The following is a 16,170-nucleotide window of genomic DNA, read 5'->3' on the forward strand; positions in this document are numbered from 1 at the left end:
CTGCAGTTGGTTGTGGACAAAAACCTTTATTTATGATTCAGATTACACTGACTGCATGTGAGCCACATGTTAATGTCGCTGCATGGCTGAAGAAATAAAAGGAGTTCAGGTGTTTGTACGAGGAGCTGCTGAAAAAACTGCAGTCACGTTATCTCCCAAAGCTTCATTTATTTCAGTAAGGTTACAAAGGAAACGCATCGCATGTTGAAATATCTCAGATTTGTCTTTCCGAGTTTTATTCCTGCACCCGTTTCCTCCCAAACATCAGTTTCGACCTTTTATCTGGACTGGAGTCTGTTCTGGTCCAACAGAGTCCTGCCTGAAACCAGTTTGTTTTTGTGTCTGTGCCACTAGTCGTCAGGCAACAAACTGACACAAGAGGAAAAACAGCAAAGATCCCCCAAAGGAAAGGAGATGGGGAGATGCCTAATGAGGCACCGTTAGAGACCTTAGAGGGGAGGCAGGTGGGAGAGAGCTGCTCAGGTGTGTCACTACTCAGAGAAGAGCACACCCGAGCAGCAGCAATCTGCTCCGTCTGCCTGAACTGGACTGAAACTGGACCTGGGCCAACAACTCTGTATTCTTCTTCTTCGTGGACTTTGATGGCCGGACTGATCCTGAGCTGCTGAGACATCACGGGTCGGTACCTTTCAGACTTTTAAACTGGATCAGTGCTAGGGTCCTGTACCCAGCTCATTTACAGTTTAGAATGTAGTTTATCTCAGAGCAATCAGTTTATTATAAGAGTGAAAACTGTTTATTTACATTTTTAAGATTTCGTTTTCCATTCAAACCCATTTCCATTTTTCCTCTATGGTTTGTTTTTGTTATTGCTTGTTATAAATCTACGTGAGTGTGACAGAGAGACCTGTCAGGCATGAACCAGGCTGTGAAGACCAGAAAGTATTTGTGAAGAAGGGTAAAAGCACAAATACACAAATCCTTTGCTGTCTGTGATCCACCATGTAGGATGTTTCCAGGAGGAAAAAGCAAATCCAGTGTAGGAAACGTTGTTTGGCTCCGTGTCCCCACACGACTGCAAGGATTTTAAATCTGGTTTGTGTTAAACAACTTCTACAATTTAAACTCAGCATTTCAATTAAAAAATAAACTACCTGTAGCATTTAAAGTAAAAGTACTCGGAACAATTATACACATTCTTCAAATGCTCTTCACAGTAACACTTTCATCTACTGATATCAGATTTCTATTTTAAAAAAACTCCAATACTGAAAACCAAGATCTATGCTACGCTAGATCTTGGTTTTCAGTATTGGAGATCTGCTTTTTTAGTACAAGTGTACTTAAGTAAAGCACTTGAGCAGCGGCAAAATACATGCAGACCCATACACACCAAAAACATTCCTTTTAGGAATGAAGCTAGCTAGCTAACACTGAAGAAACTGCTTGAGCTTCCTACACTACGAGTTTCATTAGTCTGTCTATCCCAGGCTTCACGTTTTAATGGAGCCATCCAACCGTCTTACTGCTCGGCATCAGCTGGGGGGCGTGCTCCTGGACCAAATCATGAAATGAGGTGGGGTGAGGCGGGGCCAGAAGCTAACTGGATTTATTCCTCCTTGCCAAAAAGAAAACAAAACTAATGTTGGTAAACAAATGTTATTTCTGTCAACGATCCTTAAAGTGGACTTTTCTCCCCCTTACGCCGTCCCTGCTACGATGTGCCAAGCTGTCAGCCAACAGTCAAAAACATGAATGAAAAAGCAGCCAAAGAAGAAGTTTAAAGGAGCTTCCTCAAAGCCTGAAAAACAACTGCTCAAGACCACTTTAAAAGTCACCAGGAAGTTGAGCTATAAAAAAAACCTGAGGGATGGCTCAAGAATTTACACACATTAAAAAAAACAAAGATGCGCTGTGTGGTGGGTCTTTGTCCGGTTCTTACTGGTTTCTATGGTTCCAGTTGAGATGGGCTGTCTGGGCGGCAAAACAGATGAAGAACGACTGGATGAAAAGGCAAAGAGAGAAGCAAATAAGAAGATTGAGAAGCAGCTGCAGAGGGAACGACAGACGTACAAAGCTACACACAGACTCTTACTGCTTGGTGAGATGCCGCCGTCTCTTTCAATCTATTTTTGTTTGAGCAATTTCAGAATTAACTTTAAAAAGTAGTTCCAAATATGGGGCACAATAAGGCTATGTTAGGCTTTCTGTCACAGTAGCACCGTCATGTCACCAGATTTTGGGTCCTCTGACAAAGCTTATATAATATTTTGAACTTTAGCCAAACATTTAGTTACCCAACAATAAATTATGACAATACTTGACATCTCTAATCAGACTTTAGCTCTTGAGCTCGTCACCCATGAAAGCTATGAGACTCCATGTGTTTACACCAGTAGGTGATATAAGAAGAAAAAAGCAGCCACTCATTTTATCCACTAAAACCTGGCTCAGCTTTCTGAATATTATGTGTGAGGAAGACCATGTTGACTGTAAGGATCGCATCTGTCCATCCATCTCTCTGTAACTGTAGGTGCAGGAGAATCGGGTAAAAGCACCATTGTCAAACAGATGAGGATTCTTCATGTGGACGGCTTTAATGCTGAGTGAGTTTATTAAAGCCATTAGCACATACACATTCGTACACGCATGCATACATCACAGTGTACATAACCAGTAGGTGTTGGCTCATGGAAACCTACGTCATGAAGCTTCTGGCTCAGTCTTTGTGCTGATGTTAATCCCAGGCTAGGTTGAAACTCTGCTGTTATTGAGTGAGCAGTGCGTCTGGGACTTAGGCACTCTGCCCCTCATGTGCAGTAGACACTGCACCCTTTTCTATCTGAGAATCAGAAGTTGGACTTCTCATTCCCACTGCTTTACCAATGCACCCGGTGCTAAAAGAATCACATAATCCACAAAGTGCAGAGAGATCAAAGCAGATCCCTCCATCACTTGGATACGCCATGAAGTTCTATGAACAGACTGACAAAAGGCGAGTCTGGCAGAGCCCACCAAGAATGAATAGGATGCAGAACATAGCTAGTAAGGTAAACATACAGTGGGGCAAAAAAGTATTTAGTCAGCCACTGATTGTGCAAGTTCCCCCACTTAAAATGATGACAGAGGTCAGTAATTTGCACCAGAGGTACACTTCAACTGTGAGAGACAGAATGTGAAAAAAAATCCATGAATCCACATGGTAGGATTTGTAAAGAATTTATTCGTAAATCAGGGTGGAAAATAAGTATTTGGTCAATAACAAAAATACAACTCAATACTTTGTAACATAACCTTTGTTGGCAATAACAGAGGTCAAACGTTTACTATAGGTCTTTACCAGGTTTGCACACACAGTAGCTGGTATTTTGGCCCATTCCTCCATGCAGATCTTCTCGAGAGCAGTGATGTTTTGGGGCTGTCGCCGAGCAACACGGACTTTCAACTCCCGCCACAGATTTTCTATGGGGTTGAGGTCTGGAGACTGGCTAGGCCACTCCAGGACTTTCAAATGCTTCTTACGGAGCCACTCCTTTGTTGCCCGGGCGGTGTGTTTTGGATCATTGTCATGTTGGAAGACCCAGCCTCGTTTCATCTTCAAAGTTCTCACTGATGGAAGGAGGTTTTGGCTCAAAATCTCACGATACATGGCCCCATTCATTCTGTCCTTAACACGGATCAGTCGTCCTGTCCCCTTGGCAGAAAAACAGCCCCATAGCATGATGTTTCCACCCCCATGCTTCACAGTAGGTATGGTGTTCTTGGGATGCAACTCAGTATTCTTCTTCCTCCAAACACGACGAGTTGAGTTTATACCAAGAAGTTCTACTTTGGTTTCATCTGACCACATGACATTCTCCCAATCCTCTGCTGTATCATCCATGTGCTCTCTGGCAAACTTCAGACGGGCCTGGACATGCACTGGCTTCAGCAGCGGAACACGTCTGGCACTGCGGGATTTGATTCCCTGCCGTTGTAGTGTGTTACTGATGGTGACCTTTGTTACTTTGGTCCCAGCTCTCTGCAGGTCATTCACCAGGTCCCCCCGTGTGGTTCTGGGATCTTTGCTCACCATTCTCATGATCATTTTGACCCCACGGGATGAGATCTTGCGTGGAGCCCCAGATCGAGGGAGATTATCAGTGGTCTTGTATGTCTTCCATTTTCTGATGATTGCTCCCACAGTTGATTTTTTCACACCAAGCTGCTTGCCTATTGTAGATTCACTCTTCCCAGTCTGGTGCAGGTCTACAATACTTTTCCTGGTGTCCTTCGAAAGCTCTTTGGTCTTGGCCATGGCGGAGTTTGGAGTCTGACTGTTTGAGACTGTGGACAGGTGTCTTTTATACAGATGATGAGTTCAAACAGGTGCCATTCATACAGGTAACGAGTGGGGGACAGAAAAGCTTCTTACAGAAGACGTTACAGGTCTGTGAGAGCCAGAGATTTTCCTTGTTTGAGGTGACCAAATACTTATTTTCCACCCTGATTTACGAATAAATTCTTTACAAATCCTACCATGTGGATTCATGGATTTTTTTTCACATTCTGTCTCTCACAGTTGAAGTGTACCTCTGGTGCAAATTACTGACCTCTGTCATCATTTTAAGTCGGGGAACTTGCACAATCGGTGGCTGACTAAATACTTTTTTGCCCCACTGTATATGGTACAGGGACTGGATAGTTAACCCTACACTACTGATGCACCCTCAGCAGGACACAGGACACCCTGTTTCCACACCACAAAGCACATGAAGGTTGGCTGTGAAAACTTTCATGCATCCTTAAATATAGTTATGCTTTTGCTAAACCAACACATCTAAAAGAAAAGTTTGAAACTGCACAAAGCAGATCCACTTGCTTTAAAGCATCAGCTGACTGCAGTGCGGTTGGTTAAATACATAACCCTGGCCAATAGGCATGATGTATAGGTCTTAGACAGAACCATGGTTTTCTCCAAACATGCGCATTATAAAAAAACAAATATCTTGACTTTGGTATTGTATAAAAGTGTAAGTGTTCTGGTTTAATACGATGCAGCTTTGCAAACTGTCCATACCTGTTCAGTCTTTGGGGTGAATTTGCTGGGATGTCCATTCCTAGGAAAATTGTCAGTAAGTAAAATGTTATTTATATAGCACGTTTCTAGATAGAAAGATCACAAAGTGCTTCACAAAGTATAAAACAAAAACTGTCAGCTGTCTTCCGCTTGTGAAAAATCCTTAAAAATGTTTATGAATGGCCTCGGTAGATGCTGGAGTCACTATATTTAATCCCTCATTAATGTCAAAGTGTTTATTATTATAATAAGTGTTTTTTGGATCAATATTTCTAATAATGACATCATCACAGGTGGAGACGCCCAGATGTGTCTCTGTTTGTGACTTGAATTGGAATAAAGTTTTATCTTGTGGAGTGTAGCTTGAATGACAAGACGTTGGGTGTAGATGGAGACTGAGGACTAAACAAACTGCAGCTGAACATGTTCAGACTCTTGAGGCATCAGGATGTTTTACCTGAGCCAGTTTTCATGTTGGTCTTTCAGGGAGAAGCAGCAAAAGGTTCAGGACATCAGGAAGAACGTGAAGGACGCCATCGTGGTGAGTGACATGATGGCGAACACAGAACCTCAGTAATTGGTTCAAACATTTGAAAAACAATTTCCAGTTGGAGGTTAATCACAGGTGGTGACGGACAGCTGGAGCAAGTGTGTGTGTGTTTGTTTGTTTGTTTGTTTGTTTGTTTGTTTGTTTTAGACAATTGTGTCAGCTATGACTATTCTGGCTCCGCCCATTCCCCTGGGTAACCCTGGTAACCAGTTCAGAGCGGACTACATCAAGAGCATCGGTCCTCTGTCTGACTTTGAATACACCGAGGTAACACACACACACACACACACACACACACACACACACACACACACACACACACACACAGGTGAGGCTGCTTACCTGTAAAGCTGGCGCAGCGAGCATAAACAGGCGAGTTTCTTTCAGTCCTGCAGGAAATCAGACACGTCACATGACGGTCGGAGGTCGTGTGGCGTGTGAACGTTTGACTGGCTGGAAGAAAGAAGTTGTTAAAGGTGTTTCTGTTTTAAAGGTTGACGCTGGTGGATTTGAAGTGGGTGACATCACTGGGGTGTGATTGTTGTGTGAATTGTCAAAAGGATTTTCTTCACCACTCTGTGTAAAGATCAGTTTGTGTTTAAGTTTCCAGCCATCACAGAAATATAAATAATCACTGAAAGCGATGAAGTTAATCCAACATCTCCGTATTGTCACCTCGTGACCAATGGTCAGGACTTCCTGCAGGACAGGTGAGACCAAGGTGTGACACATACAGGCAGCTCGGCTGAAGCTGTCTGCAGTCGTCAGCAGCTAAGAGAAGACTTACCTGATTACAGGTGAGCTGCACCTTTAAAGCAGCACCAGGAGACCTGCTTTAAATCTTGTTTGTTTTAATGATGTTAATGACATGATGTAACTGCTTCACCTCAGCCGCACACACACCTGCCTCAGGGAATCACCTGAGGCCTCATTATCCAAACAGTGGAGTCTCTGAAGACTCAGACTCAAAACAAATGTCTTCCTGCGTTGCTTCACTCTCACACGCTTCACGGCGCAGTCACTGCTGTCCAGTCAGCCGACATCGCCCTGCCAACGTGTCAGCCGCCCTAAAAATATTAAACTGTGGAAATCACAGCTCCTCCTCAGTAGATTAGGTGTGGACGCTACTGTAATAACCAGCAACATGAGCTCTGTTCATCCAGCCTTCAGTCAGCACCACATGATTTATAAATGATAAAATCAACTACCTGTGAGTTCATGTTTAACAACATCTGCCCACTGACATACCAGTGTGGCCGGAGGGTTACAGAGCTGTGACATTCTACTGCGTAGACAGGAAGCCTGGGTTTGAACGGCAAACACGTGAAAATGAATGAAATAAACTACCTTTGTGTCCCGAACTGGATCAAGGTTTCAGTGTGACGGGATCACTTTAGTGCTGCAGCAGTGAGTTCATGTTAAACCAGGAAAGACTGTCCACTTTACTGTCTGTAGCAGGAAGTGCTGCACTGAAACAGCTGTTAGCTGTGAGATTGGTGTTTGTGTACGAGGAGTGTGGAGGTGGAGAGCCTGTTTGAGTCCCCAGACCGACGGCTGGAGTCCGACACTCCAGTTTTTCCCTGCAACACCGGGTGTATCGAGCCAATCAGCTGGGCAAAGCAGATGATCAGCTATCAGTGCTACTTTATGCTATAAATGAGTCTCTTAGCCAACACAACCAAACAGTTTACAGCATCACAGGTTATCACACAGCACAAAATATTTCCTACTGAAACACAATCATGCTAACATCCATCAGCATGTCCACAGGGAAAAAAATCTCCATGTTACGGTCTCATCACATTTGACTTTGCTTTTCCTCACTTCTGATATGAAGTCGTCCAGTCAGTCAGACGATGTAAGGGAAAACACATCTCCAAAAAGTGTGCCGTCTCTTCCTCGTTGTCTACGCCCTTTTCCCCCTGCAGATATGCTGATGGATTCACAATCATGCTTCGACAGGAAACGTCAAAGCTAAACTTTTGATCTTTCAGGAGTTCTTTGAGCATGCTCAGAAGCTGTGGGAGGACGACGGTGTGAAGGCGTGCTTTGAGCGTGCCAATGAATATCAGCTGATTGACTGCGCTCAGTAGTAAGACACTCACATTCACATGTTCCAGTCTTTGTGAGGGCCTTCATTACACCCAGGGCACTGGCACACCTCAGCACAGATACCGCTTCTGACCCTCACTCATGTTACAACTTGGTTCAAAAGCATAAATGTGGAGACTGAGACCAGAGCTTGAAGAAGCATGGGTTTGACTTTAAATTACAAAAGAAGTTAGCTGTATCATTTGGTAACCCAAAGATTCTCAGGCATCCCATTGGCAGGTGTAGTCAGTTCACAATCAAACATAGGCCCCACCTGAATGCTACTGCACTGTCACTGCAAAGAGAACTGTGTCCTCATAAAGATATACAAACCATCACACACTCTGCAATCTCAGTGGACCAATCACAACACTCCTGTACAGCTTCTCATCATTATCTCATCCTGTGTTTCAGCTTCCTGAATCGGCTGGAATCAGTTCGGAGGCCCGATTACTCACCCACCGACCAGGTAACGAACCAGCCAATCAAACAGCAGCACCCAGCATGACTCACCTATTGCTGACTCGCTGTTCTCCTCCTGCAGGACCTGCTGCGCTGCAGAGTTCTGACTTCAGGGATTTTTGAAACCAGTTTTCAGGTGGACAAAGTCAACTTCCAGTAAGTGGAACGACCAGCAGAACAGTTTCACAGACAGGAAATTAGAATCGGAATCAGAAAGGGTTTTACTAGGGGACTAGTAAAAGCGCTATACAAATACAGGCCATTTACCAGGCCAATGTTGAGCAGGTTTACAACATTAGGAAATTGCTGTGGTACTTAGTGCAAACATACTGTCAGACAACGCTGAAATAAACAAAAATAAAAATAAGTGCTAAGTAGATAGATTTATATACATGAGTGCAGGTGGTGATCAGTGCAAACATGGAATGATGCAGTGAACACAGCATAGGGTCATATGTTAGTGGTGCCAACAGTCATGTGGTTATTGTTCATGAGTCCAACAGCAGAGGGGAAGAAACTGTTCTCATGGCGAGAGGTTCTGGTGCGAATGGACCGGAGCCTCCTGCCTGAGGGGAGCAGGTCAAACAGACTGTGTCCAGGGTGAGAACGGTCAGCTGTGAGCTGAGCTGTACGCCCCAGTGTCCTGGAGGCGTACAGGTCCTGCAGAGATGGGAGTCTGCAGCCAATCACCTTCTCAGCAGAGCGCACAACACGCTGCAGTCTCTGTTTGTCCCTGATAGTGGCTCCAGCGTACCACACGGTGATGGAGGAGGTGAGGATGGACTCGATGATTGCAGTGTAGAATTGCGTCATCGTCCGTGTTGGCAGGTTGAATTTCTTCAGCTGCCTCAGGAAGTACATCTCTGCTGGGCTTTCTTTATGACGGAGGTGATGGTGGGCTCCCACTTCAGGTCCTGGGTGATGGTGGTACCCAGGAAGTGGAATGAGTCCACAGTGGTGATGGGGGTGTCAGTCAGGATGATGGGGGGGGGGCTGTGTGCTTCCTGAAGTCCACAATAATCTCCACTGTCTTCTGGGCGTTCAGCACCAGGTTGTTGTGGCTGCACCAGGGCACCAGACGTTCAACCTCCCTCCTGTAGGCAGACTCATCCCCGTCCGAGATGAGTCCAATAACGGTGGTGTCATCTGCAAACTTGATTAGCTTGACAGACTGGTGGGTGGAGGTGCAGCAGTTGGTGTACAGGGAGAAGAGCAGAGGAGAAAGAACACAGCCCTGAGGGGAGCTGGTGCTGATGGTCCGGGAGTCCGAGACGTTCTTTCCCAGCCTCACATGCTGCTTCCTGTCCGTCAGGAAGTCAGTGATCCACCGGCAGATTGGATCGGGCACATTCATCTGGGAAAGCTTGCCTTGGAGATGGTCTGGAAGGATGGTGTTGAAGGCAGAGCTGAAGTCCACAAACAGGATCCTGGCGTAGGTTCCTGGGGAGTCCAGATGCTGCAGGATGAAGTGTAGGGCCATGTTGATGGCGTCATCTACAGACCTGTTGGCTCTGTATGCAAACTGCAGGGGGTCCAGGAGGGGGGCCGTAGGGTCTTGAGGTAGGAGAGAACCAGGCGCTCAAATGACTTCATGACCACAGATGTCAGAGCCACAGGTCTGTAGTCATTTAGTCCAGTGATCCTAGGTTTCTTGGGGACAGGGATTATGGTAGAGGACTTGAAGCAGGCAGACACATGACATGCCTGCAGTGACGAGTTGAAAATGCCAGAAAACACTGAGGCCAGCTCGTTTGCACAGTGTCTGAGGGTGGCAGGAGACACACCGTCTGGGCCAGGAGCTTTCCGAGCATTCAGACTCTTAAACTGCTTCCTCACATCTGTTTGAATATGAAGAGTTGTGGTGGGAGGAGGTGGTGTGAAATCCTCTTTTTTGTGGGGTGAGGAGGGGGGTGTTGTAGGTGAAGTGTTTGAAGGTGGTGATGGCTCTATGGAGGGGGGAGAGGTGGGGGAATGAGTGTCCAAAGTGTCTCTATTGTTGGGGCCGTTGGAGGTGTGAAGGCTGCCTGATAGCTCGTCAAAACGGCAGTAAAAGTCGTTAAGGGTGTTGGCCAAGAGCAAGTCATCGGTGGATGGGGGGTTTTAGGCTTGTAGTTGGTGATATTCCTAAAACCTTTCCACACAGAGGCCGAGTCATTCTCTGAGATCTGCTGCTGCATCTTCTCAGAGTGCTGATGTTTAGCAATGTCCACTTCTTTAGTGAACCTGTACTTGGCCTCTCTGTAGCAGTCCCTGGCTCCGCTTCTGAACGCCTTTCTCTTTTCCAGCTACAGCTTTTTGAGTGTAGGAGTAAACCAGGGTTTGTCATTGTTATAACTCACCCTGGTGCGTGATGGCACAATGCTGACCTCACAGAAGTGGATATAGGAGGTGACAGTGTCCGTAAACTCGTCCAAGCTGTTAGAAGCAGCCTTCATTGTGTCCCAGTCTGTAGACTCCAAACACGTGCGAAGCTCCTCCACAGCCTCGTTGCTCCAGTTTTTTTTTGGGTTTTTTTTAGCCCTCACGACAGGTTTGGAGAGCTTCAGCCTCTGTCTGTACGCGGGGATTAGGTGGATCATGACGTGGTCAGAAAGTCCGAGTGAACCACGCGATAGACCCCGCTGATCGTGCTGTAACAGTGGTCCAAGGTCCTCTCCTCTCTGGTCGGGCATTTAATATACTGCTTGTATTTGGGAAGCTCTTGGCTCAGATTGGCTTTGTTTGCTTTGTTACTTACTTAATTACTTCTTGTTCCTAAAGAAAACCATAAGCCCCATCAGAGAACCTGATTGTAGATCACTGATGAATAACCACAATGCACTGCTGACAAGTGTTGGGGAGTAATGGAATAGATGTACCGGTGTTACGTATTAAAATGCAAAATATGAGTAACTGTATTCCATTACAGTTACCCTTTAAAAGGTGGTAATCAGAATACAGTTACTTTGTTGAAATAAATGGATTACACAGCGGTATTTCCCTGTGTCATATATTAGGCTATGGCCTCTCTATTTTTGGTAATTCCACACACAGTGGAAACCCAAACAAAACACGCATTAAGAGGCTCTAATGCCCGTGTCTCAATCTCGCGGCCCATGTCACCTCTACTTGCGGCCCAGATAATGATGTGAAGAAATATTTTTCAATTCAATTTTATTTATATAGCGCCAAATCACAACAGTCGCCTCAAGGCGCTTTATATTGTAAGGTAGAGCCTAAAATAATACAGAGAAAATACAGAGAAAAAACCCAACAATCATATGACCCCCTATGAGCAAGCACTTTGGCGACAGTGGGAAGGAAAAACTCCCTTTTAACAGGAAGAAACCTCCGGCAGAACCAGGATCAGGGAGGGGTGGGGCCATCTGCTGTGATTAGTTGGGGTGAGAGAAGGAAAACAGGATGAAGACAATCTGTGGAAGAGAGACAGAGATTAATAACAAGTATGATTCAGTGCAGAGAGGTCTATTAATACAGTGGGGCAAAAAAGTATTTAGTCAGCCACCGATTGTGCAAGTTCCCCGACTTAAAATGATGACAGAGGTCAGTAATTTGCACCAGAGGTACACTTGAACTGTGAGAGACAGAATGTGAAAAAAAAAATCCATGAATTCACATGGTAGGATTTGTAAAGAATTTATTCGTAAATTAGGGTGGAAAATAAGTATTTGGTCACCTCAAACAAGGAAAATCTCTGGCTCTCACAGACCTGTAACGTCTTCTGTAAGAAGCTTTTCTGTCCCCCACTCGTTACCTGTATGAATGGCACCTGTTTGAACTCATCATCTGTATTAAAAGACACCTGTCCACAGCCTCAAACAGTCAGACTCCAAACTCCGCCATGGCCAAGACCAAAGAGCTTTCGAAGGACACCAGGAAAAGTATTGTAGACCTGCACCAGACTGGGAAGAGTGAATCTACAATAGGCAAGCAGCTTGGTGTGAAAAAATCAACTGTGGGAGCAATCATCAGAAAATGGAAGACATACAAGACCACTGATAATCTCCCTCAATCTGGGGCTCCACGCAAGATCTCATCCCGTGGGGTCAAAATGATCATGAGAACGGTGAGCAAAGATCCCAGAACCACACGGGGGACCTGGTGAATGACCTGCAGAGAGCTGGGACCAAAGTAACAAAGGTCACCATCAGTAACACACTACAACGGCAGGGAATCAAATCCCGCACTGTCAGACGTGTTCCGCTGCTGAAGCCAGTGCATGTCCAGGCCCGTCTGAAGTTTGCCAGAGAGCACATGGATGATACAGCAGAGGATTGGGAGAATGTCATGTGGTCAGATGAAACCAAAGTAGAACTTCTTGGTATAAACTCAACTCGTCGTGTTTGGAGGAAGAAGAATACTGAGTTGCATCCCAAGAACACCATACCTACTGTGAAGCATGGGGGTGGAAACATCATGCTATGGGGCTGTTTTTCTGCCAAGGGGACAGGACGACTGATCCGTGTTAAGGACAGAATGAATGGGGCCATGTATCGTGAGATTTTGAGCCAAAACCTCCTTCCATCAGTGAGAACTTTGAAGATGAAACGAGGCTGGGTCTTCCAACATGACAATGATCCAAAACACACCGCCCGGGCAACAAAGGAGTGGCTCCGTAAGAAGCATTTGAAAGTCCTGGAGTGGCCTAGCCAGTCTCCAGACCTCAACCCCATAGAAAATCTGTGGCGGGAGTTGAAAGTCCGTGTTGCTCGGCGACAGCCCCAAAACATCACTGCTCTCGAGAAGATCTGCATGGAGGAATGGGCCAAAATACCAGCTACTGTGTGTGCAAACCTGGTAAAGACCTATAGTAAACGTTTGACCTCTGTTATTGCCAACAAAGGTTATGTTACAAAGTATTGAGTTGTATTTTTGTTATTGACCAAATACTTATTTTCCACCCTGATTTACGAATAAATTCTTTACAAATCCTACCATGTGGATTCATGGATTTTTTTTTCACATTCTGTCTCTCACAGTTGAAGTGTACCTCTGGTGCAAATTACTGACCTGTGTCATCATTTTAGGTGGGGGAACTTGCACAATCGGTGGCTGACTAAATACTTTTTTGCCCCACTGTACATAGTGAGTGAGAAAGGTGACTGGAAAGGAAACACCCAATGCATCATGGGAAGCCCCGGCAGCCTACGTCTATTGCAGCATAACTAAGGGAGGATTCAGGGTCACCTGGTCCAGCCCTAACTATATGCTTTAGCAAAAAGGAAAGTTTTAAGCCTAATCTTAAAAATTTTAAAAATCATTATTCAAAAAAAAAATTTTAATGAGGGGAAATAGGCAGAGCTTTCCAGGCTCTGCTCGACTACTCATCACCTTGACAATAATCGACTGGTAAGACTCGACTGTACACTGTGTTCGTGTTTTCCTCCCAAACAATAAGTTCAGTTGGAGCAGCCTTTCAATGCCTCTCTGTGTCTCTCGCAAAGTCGACCCAGACAACAAAGTAAAGCTAGTTTTCAGCTACAAGCCCAACACGAACCCGACGTATTAGCCAGAGGTCCCTTTACTATGGTTCGGAGCCGCGGACCTGTTTTATATACGTGCCAAACAGTTTTCTATACGAGATTGCTGCAAAAAGTGCAGCCTTACCTAATGTCCACCTACTGTTACTCATTTATATTAAGATTTAAACATCTAGCTGGTGTTGGTGTGGAGAGTAACCTTCAGTAATAGTAATAAATCACACAGCAATTGGACATTCATGTACTATTCAAAACACGTTACTCTCATTGAGTAACGTAACAGAATAAATTACAAACTACATTTTGGGGCATGTAGTCGGTAGTGGAATACATTTTTAAAGTAACCTTCCCATCACTGATGCTGACAGACAGCTCTAACCGTGTTTGTGTGTGTCAGTATGTTTGATGTAGGAGGACAGCGGGACGAACGCAGGAAGTGGATTCAGTGCTTCAACGGTGAGGAAAAAACAGATTCTTTATCGATCGAGCCTGAAAGCAGCAGGGAGTTTGATGTGTGTGTGCACTTGCGTCCAGATGTGACCGCCATCATCTTCGTGGCAGCGAGCAGCAGCTACAACATGGTGATCCGTGAGGACAACTCCACCAATCGGCTGCGAGAATCTCTGGACCTCTTCAGATCCATCTGGACCAACAGGTTCTCTGACTGACTGAAGTTGCCAATTACACTCTGATTGGCTGCCTTAAACAGGGCAGGGATAGCTCAGTAGGTAGAGTGGTGGCCCCATGATCGGGAGGTCGGGGGTTCGATTCCCCTGAACAGCTACCCTGAGGTACCCCTGAGCAAGGTACCGTCCCTACACACTGCTCCCTGGGCGCCCAATGGCTGCCCACTGCTTCACTGAGTGAATGGGTTAAATGCAGAGAGGGATTTTCCCCACGGGGACCAATAAAGTACACTTTCTTCTTCTTCTTCTTTCTTCTAAACACTTCCTACCAACTGAGTACATGTAGTTGACTGTCCTGTTCTCTGATTGGCCATAGGTTCCTGAAGACTATTTCAGTGATCCTCTTCCTGAACAAACAGGATGTTCTTGCTGAGAAGATTCTGGCTGGAAAGTCGAAGCTGGAGGATTATTTCCCAGAATATAACAACTACCAGCTTCCTGCTGATGGTAAATATCCAAAGAGTGTGGAAAGTTAATGTCCTTGTCTCAAAGGTTTGCACTGAATTTCAAACTTGCTGCTCCTTCCTCCTGGAATAGGCTGCAGAATGTGCAGGAGACTTAAGGTTTGACTGAGTTTAAGGCCATTTTAAATGAGCTGAATGCAGTTAATTCAGGATGCAAATGGTTTTTCCTGAATATTATTAGCTTTGTTTCTGGCCTTGGAGCGTTGCTTCTGAAGGCTTATTGTGACTGAAGTCTGTACGTGATTTTTCTCCCCCCCCCCCCCTTTGTGTGATTGACTGCTGTATGACTTGTGTGTATATATATGTGTAGCTTACGCCTGTAATGCTGTCATTCTTGGTTGGGACTTTTAATCTTGAGACTTTTTATTTTTTCCTGGTTGAATAAACACAAATTGAAATCTGTCCCACCAACACGTGAGTGCGCCTCGAGCACGTGAACACACCTCTTGACCATGCACACTTGTTTCAGCTGTTCCAGACACTGATGAAGACCCCAAAGTGATGAGGGCCAAGTTCTTCATCAGAGATGAGTTTCTGGTAAAATCGCTTCCCGCCTTGACATCACGCTATCACACGATGGCGTGTTCAGACTAACATGCGACTCCCGTTTCAGAGGATCAGTACAGCGAGTGGTGACGGCAAACATTACTGCTACCCTCACTTCACCTGTGCTGTTGACACCGAGAACATCCGCCGTGTCTTCAACGACTGCCGTGACATCATCCAGCGGATGCACCTGCGGCAGTATGAACTGCTCTGACTGCTGGGCGCCGCCTGGCCCCGGCCACTCTGAAGAAGCCAATAAGTAATGGAAGCAGATAGCCGATCAATGCTCATAGCGTTTGTGATATTTATTAGTGATTATAGATTAGGACAGACTCTTATTAGCTGTGTGTTCCATGTTCTTTATGTCCTGCAGGGCATTGTGGTCAGAATTATTGGCATGGCAGCAATGTGTCATGTGGGAGGAGGTGGAGTCTGGAAATCTATTTTTACATGTTATTTGTGTTATCTTTGCTCTGATTGGCTGATCCATTTGAATAATTAAACACCTTTGTTTACCTGTGAACTTGGGGTCAAAGGTCAGTCTTTATTCAGAAGCTGTTCAAATGTTTTTATTTGTTATTCAGAGAGCTAAGTGTTTACCTGCAGGTTGCCAGGTGTGTCCTGGCTCTGCTACGCCACGGTAACCTATAGACTCAAGATTCATGTCCACAGCAGATAGAATATAACGTGACAGGAAACGACTCTGTCTTCAGATTAGAAGACAGAGTCGTTTCCTGTCTTTCCAATTAATTTCCAAATTAAAATTCAGGGATCTTTCCCTTTTAAAAAAAAAAAAAAAAAAAAAACAACAAAAAAAAAAACCTCTTCACATTTTAAGAGCTTCACGTTGTTGATTTTGAACACTTTCTCA

At 45.1% G+C, this 16,170-nt stretch overlaps 1 protein-coding gene across 4 annotated transcripts; it reads left to right on the top strand.

Moving 5' to 3' along the window:
- The first annotated feature begins 510 nt into the window (after positions 1-510).
- gnal (guanine nucleotide binding protein (G protein), alpha activating activity polypeptide, olfactory type) lies at positions 511-15,798 on the top strand. 4 transcript variants are annotated; one of them, XM_085417678.1, is made up of 14 exons: positions 590-639; positions 970-1,056; positions 1,922-2,062; positions 2,495-2,567; positions 5,507-5,561; positions 5,718-5,837; positions 7,565-7,662; positions 8,076-8,130; positions 8,206-8,279; positions 14,001-14,059; positions 14,138-14,258; positions 14,606-14,736; positions 15,223-15,290; positions 15,367-15,798. In XM_085417678.1, exons 3-14 carry the CDS (start codon positions 1,927-1,929, stop codon positions 15,511-15,513), a joined length of 1,137 nt encoding a protein of 378 aa, XP_085273804.1. In that variant the 5' UTR covers positions 590-639; positions 970-1,056; positions 1,922-1,926; the 3' UTR covers positions 15,514-15,798. The 4 variants fall into 4 exon arrangements, with proteins under 4 accessions (XP_085273805.1, XP_085273804.1, XP_085273803.1 ...); XM_085417679.1 differs by lacking the exon at positions 970-1,056 and having other exon boundaries at positions 511-639; XM_085417677.1 differs by lacking the exon at positions 590-639 and having other exon boundaries at positions 928-1,056.
- Positions 15,799-16,170: the final 372 nt, after the last annotated feature.

The sequence above is a fragment of the Rhamphochromis longiceps genome, linkage group LG9, assembly GCF_057381845.1.
Source record: "Rhamphochromis longiceps isolate RC_006_pf linkage group LG9, R_longiceps_female_GT1.1, whole genome shotgun sequence".
Lineage (NCBI taxonomy): Eukaryota > Metazoa > Chordata > Actinopteri > Cichliformes > Cichlidae > Rhamphochromis > Rhamphochromis longiceps.